The following is a 6,066-nucleotide window of genomic DNA, read 5'->3' on the forward strand; positions in this document are numbered from 1 at the left end:
TCCCCTCCCTGTCTGGTGTGTCTACCTCCCCTCCCTGTCTTCTGTGTCTACCTCCCCTCCCTGTCTGGCGTGTCTACCTCCCCTCCCTGTCTGGCGTGTCTACCTCCCCTCCCTGTCTTCTGGGTCTACCTCCCCTCCCTGTCTTCTGGGTCTACCTCCTCTACCACTGTCTGGTATTCCAGGACTGGAGCAATCCATATTGGAGATCGAATCCTAGCCATCAATAGCAGCAGCTTGAAGGGGAAGCCTCTGAGTGAAGCCATCCACTTGCTACAGATGGCAGGAGAGACTGTCACCCTGAAAATTAAGAAACAGACAGATGGTGAGTGGCATGAGAGTCCCAATTAAGGATTTCCAGCGTGTTTTCTTCCCTAAAAGAATATGCAGTGTCTGTGTGCATTTCTAGGAAAATGGCTCTTGAGCTACTGTATCCGAGGATCTTTTCTTGTGAATTTATACTGATGTATACCCTGTTTCCCTGTCTGTAAAGCCCCATCTGCATCAAGTCCCAAGAAGTTCCCCATCCCCGGCCACTCGAGTGACCTAGGAGATGGTGAGGAGGACTCCTCCCCAATACAGAAACCTGGCAAGCTCTCCGATGTGTACCCCTCCACAGTGCCCAGCGTGGACAGTGCTGTGGACTCCTGGGATGGGTCTGGAATAGATGCCAGCTATGGGAGTCAAGGTATGGAAGAGTCTGTTCCATGTGCAGAATGTCTTTTCATAACCCATACTGACTCAATGTGTCTACAGTGAGCAACCTGAGCCTTTTCACTTCCCACCCAAGAATTCTCTCCTTGTAAGCCATGGGCATTTATCATACACTGATAGGATACTGATGGCCACATGGCCAATGCCGAAAGCTCAGGGAGATATGAACTAGACTCTATGGTAAAGCAATTTAATGGAGACCATAGTGTTGTAGTTCTTAGCAAGCATTCCACAAAGATGGGCAAGGGGTTGTCTGAAGCTGTTAACAAGAGTATCACCAATGACTAGTGTAACCCCACTGATTCTTGACATACCTGGCTTGAATAAAAACTGAAGTTTTCCTTACTACTCAACATTAGGGAGTTATAGTTGTATGACATGTGAAAGTGTGTCATAGATGTGTCTTCCCAGACATGGTGCTGACATCCATCACACAAACAGCTTGGAGAACGGGTTTGAGAAAGGGTAACTTGGTAACTTAGTGTCTTAGTTAGGGTTTTACTGCTATGAACAGATACCATGGCCAAGGCAAGTCTTATTATAAAGGACAACATTTAATTGGGGCTGGCTTACAGGTTCAGAGGTTCAGTCCATCATCATCACCAAAGTGGGAGCATGGCAGCATCCAGGCAGGCATGGTGCAGGAGGAGCTGAGAGTTCTACATCTTCATCTGAAGGCTGCTAGTGGAAGACTGACTTCTAGGCAGCTAGGATGAGTGTCTTAAAGCCCATGTCCACAGTGACACACCTACTCCAGTAAGGCCATACCTCCTCATAATGCCACTCCCTGGGCCAAGCATATACAAACCATCACACTTAGTTAACTACCCATTAGGAGAGCGCACCATCCAGCTGCCTCTTGCCTTGATTTTCATATTTCTTTTTGCTCACCCTGCCTCTATGGCATTATGCTCTGTCAAGTCCTAGATAGGTGAGAAAAATCAAAAGGACATATTATATCAACTTGTCAAGCTATTACATAGTCATGATGTTGGAATTTGATGGAGAAAATATGTTGAATATCTCAAGTGAAGCTAAAGATGGATTATATTGTATGTGCTTGATTGTGTGTTGGGTGTGTGCACATAGATGCAGGGGACCAGAGGTGTAGGATCTCCAGGAGCTAGAGTAACAGACAGCTATGAGCCACCATGAGAGTGCTGGGAACCAAACCCAGGTCCTCTACTGAGCCAGCTCTCCAACCCTCACAACACATATAATTCAACCCTTCATATTCTGGCAATTCTTCCAAGTTGTAATACCATGTGACAAGTTAGCCATGCCACCCAATGTCACATTTTCATTGCCTGAAAATTACTGGGCATAAGGGATGTCAGATAAAGGACCCTATACAAAACTCATCAAAGTAAATGAGGTTTATTTATTAATGGGTGTGTTGATTTTTTTTAACTAATGGGGAAATACTTTTACACAAATTTTTAGAAAAAAATATTGATATTGAGTTCTGCCACATAAGGTGATGCATAAGAACTTAGCTATTCCAGCCTTTTGCACCCTAAGACTGGGACTGTGGTCAGTATATGAAATATATAGTCTGGCTTTCCTTGGGAAAAGATGAAAAACTGCTTATAAAGCATTTCAAACATTTGCATAATAGTCATAAGAATACTAAATTTAACATTAACACATCAAAGTCTTTATAAGGCTGAAGAAACTAAGATAGAGATCATTGATGACCAAGCAGATATAGTATAGTTTGAAGACACAATAATGCTTTATATGGGTAGACAGCTTAAGAAGTTTACTAAACATGTTCATGTGACAACTCTCATGTGACTTCCATAAGGAAGCTGCAAGTTGAAGCTCAGTGCTGGTCATGGATGCCAGTGTGAGGAGAGGATCCAGAAGCCAGCTAGTCTGACATCCAGTGTGGTCCTTGGGGCTGTCTGGCATTGCGGAGTGTGGGCATGTTGTGTGTGCTTGAATACGGACCTGACAGGCTCTCCCTCTCTGCCTGCCCTTCCTTTCCAGCAGCTCTGACAGCTCAGAAGTCCTGACTGTGGAGAGCTGAAATCTTCCCTGCCCTTGGCTTCTGTCTGTTATTTCTAGCTACACCCTCAAGGTGAATCAGAGCAGGCTCCAGCAGATGCTGGGAGAGGTTATCACTTCTCTTTTCTAAGTCTTTCCTTCTTCAAGCAAAATAGCCTGATTCCTTCTATTGTTCCCCAACCTAACCGATTTCTAAGCCTCTTCATTGGTTCTCTCTTCTCAATATGTCCAAGTTTAACTCTTTGCTTACTCAAGGACAGCACTCAGAAAGCCATCCTTAGCTGTCTGGTGACTCAGAGTATGGCAAGCCTGCCCTGTCCTCTTGGACCCCTGTGATGCAAAAGAATCGATGACTTGAGTAACCATGTTAGTTATTGTTTTCTGCTACCTCACTAAAATGTCCCACTTTACTCATTCAATGGATTTTTAAGGTCCAGCATAATTCAACAGGATGAGGTCTCTGTTCTGGTAAAAGGGCCCTATGAACAGCAATTCCTGCCAGGGTCACCCACTACAGCAGAGGGGTTTAGACTGCCCATTATATTCATTATTTATTTTGAGCTTGCTGTTCATCAAGGTCTGTAAATCTTGGTTTCTTTTGCTTTCTTATGGCATTTGATAAAAACCAGGTGTATTTAGCTTGTGACTGTTTATAACTGACCTTTTTGTAACTGGTCTTTTACAAGGAAAAAACAAAAGCAGTTATTTTCCTCTTATTAATAACTGTTGGGTTCTGATATGTAACTAGTCTTTCCACCTTGTCCCTCTAGCCTCTCATCAGACTCCGTTATGCCCCAGGAAGACCTCACACAGTCTCTGCCTCCTTTAAGCCTGTAGCTGCCCCATTTTCACTGAACCCCTGTGATACAAAAGAACTGATGACTTGAGTAACCACGTTAGTTATTGTTCTCTGCTACCTCACTAAATGTCCTACTTTACTCATTCAACGGATTTTTAAGGTCCAGCATAACTCAACAAGATGAAGTCTCTGTTCTGGTAGAAGGGCCGTACGGTTCACAAGTAAATAACTACCAACAATAAACATTGCATAATGGAAAAGGAAATGGGATGGAATGACCAAAGATGATGAGGAAACCAGGAGGGTGTACAGAAGAGCAATAGTGGGGGATCTTGATTTTACTCAGTGGCTCAGAATACAGACTTGTAATCATCTCTGGGGTGACTTCCTCCTCCCCCAATTTCTGATGCTCCAAGCCTGTCTCTTTTATCCAGATCTGGATCTTTGGGCCCTTGGGTCTTAATTATTCCTTCTTCTAACTGATGAAACCCTGACTGTTATACTTGGATATAGCAAAAGTCAATAGAAAAGGAGACAACAAATTGTCACTCCCTGAACCCTCAGGGTCTCTGGAATCCTTGACTCTCAACTCAGGTAGCTGTATTTCTGTCTGATTATTTGAGGTTACTTTACCATTTGTGTTTTCTCTAGAAGTGGCCTTTTAAAATTCAGGTTTAAATATATTTGCATATAATTAACTAATCTCTGAATTCATTCTTTTATTTTTTTTTCAGTTTCTAAACATACTCCCAATATATATTCTTTAATACATTTGTGTTTCTAATTCTTCTGTGATTAGATTATTAGTGGTTTGGTTCAATTTTTCCCCAGAAGTTGTCAATTGTGTTTGTTATTTGCACTCAGGGTCTTTAACATAAAATTTGGCCTTTGGTTCAACTGTTCTACTCAATCCCTTGGATTCTGTTCCTCTTCCAGCTTGACTTGGGTGCGTCAACAACGTAGTGCCACGTTTCCTTGTAGTATTCGTACAGGTGGAAAAAAGTCAGTAACGGATGCTGACATGTACTGTCAGAGCACATCTTTCTGAAGACTTAGTTAAGGACTACAAACTATCAGGCGGTGCGCATGAGCTCACCCATCCTCCTGGGCTGGCGTTTCCAATCTTCGGTTTCTGCTTGGATCTCCACATGCTCACATATCATCTCCATAACTTGTCCAGTTTCCACTGAGTTCTGGTATTTCCTCTTTGATCTCTAGTTTTACAGAAGATGGCTTTGCTATGTATATATTTTTTGATTTTTTGATGTTCTATTTGGTCACCTTCAGGATTTGTTCTATGGAAGGCTATTTTCCATTCTACTTTGTTTCCCTCCCTTCCCTCCATCCCTCCCTCCTTCTCTCCCTTTCTTGTTTCCTCCCCCACTTACTTCTTTTCCCCAGTTATTTTTTGATATAAACTTTGCATACAGCTTATTCCCACCCTTTAAAAATTGTTACTCATCACCACATTGAGTGAATCCTCCATGAGCTGAAAGTTTGCGTGAGCTCTGAGGGAGCTGCAAGTTCCCACTGTGTTCCAGGCTAGCTCCCCTTAGCTGCTCCACACTGGTAATGGGGGGAGGGGGAGGGTTTCCATAGCTGGTGAAAAGTAGAGGCCGCAGAGCTCACTAGGCAGAATAGGCTGCTCATCTGTATATGCCCTTTCTCAGTCCACCTGACGTCGCCCTGGTGATTGACATCACCCAGGATGTTTGCTGCCAGCAACCCTGTTCAGTGCATCCTTAAGTTCTACGGCAACCATTGCTGCTTTGCCTCTGCTGTGGCCTCTGCTTTGGCTGAGTGGATCTCTGCAAGACTCTGGTCAGAGAAGTCTTCTGTCAGCTCCTTAACAACACACACACACACCACCCAATTCTCATGTGACTCTCACTGATTTTGCCATTTTTCCTCACATACTTTGGCTTGAGATTATGGACCTGTTACAGCTGTGGTGGGGTTGGATTTGGCGGTTTGTCCTCCCCTTCAGAGGCAGTTTCTGAAACCAGGAATAGCCTGGTTTCCTTCCTTGCTCTGCCATTTTTTAAGCAGCATCCATCCAGATCCAGGAGACAGTTATTGGCAAGAACAATTACAAATAACTGCACAAGCACCTGATTTGATTTTTCTATTCTTAAGAAAATTGTGTTTTTAAAAAACAAACATGGCCAAGATTATCTGGCTTGGCTTCTTATACTAAAACTGGTTTCCAAAATTACAAGTAACAGCAAGGCGGACAGCCCCCAAATATAGATTCTAGGAGGAAATTCCCAAAAAGCATTTTCAAATGTTCTATGTAGGAGCCAATGTTGGTTTGTTTCCTTCCCCACATGATGACTGGGCAGAAATTAAAGGCTATTGTTGTGTTTCATTAAAAAAAAAGAAAAGGAATCCAGTTTTGTTTGGTAGAGGCATGGTATGGTGCAGTGGAAGGAGGTGCCTCTGTGGGCCCATGCTGAGGCATCCCTTCTCCCTGAGGGACCAGCCATAATGGTATAGTATAGAATAGAGTTTATTTAGGGCATGGGGAGGGGAGTTTAGGCACTAGA

The 6,066-nt window shown here is 43.4% G+C and overlaps 1 protein-coding gene across 22 annotated transcripts in view; it reads left to right on the top strand.

Moving 5' to 3' along the window:
• Grip1 (glutamate receptor interacting protein 1) overlaps window positions 1-6,066 on the top strand; it is a 648,195-nt gene that overhangs the window by 599,682 nt on the left and 42,447 nt on the right. For 20 of the 22 annotated variants that reach the window (XR_004112745.1, XR_004112746.1, XM_031349335.1 and 17 more), the window contains 2 exons: window positions 183-322; window positions 491-685. Coding sequence is in view for 20 of the 22 variants with exons in the window: in XM_031349335.1 (XP_031205195.1) it covers window positions 183-322; window positions 491-685 (335 nt within the window). In the remaining 2 variants the exon portion in view is untranslated. The remainder of the gene's footprint in view (window positions 1-182; window positions 323-490; window positions 686-6,066) is intronic. The other 2 variants (XM_031349333.1, XM_031349344.1) reach the window with 1 other exon arrangement.

This window comes from Mastomys coucha, unplaced genomic scaffold, assembly GCF_008632895.1.
Source record: "Mastomys coucha isolate ucsf_1 unplaced genomic scaffold, UCSF_Mcou_1 pScaffold4, whole genome shotgun sequence".
Taxonomy (NCBI): Eukaryota; Metazoa; Chordata; class Mammalia; order Rodentia; family Muridae; genus Mastomys; species Mastomys coucha.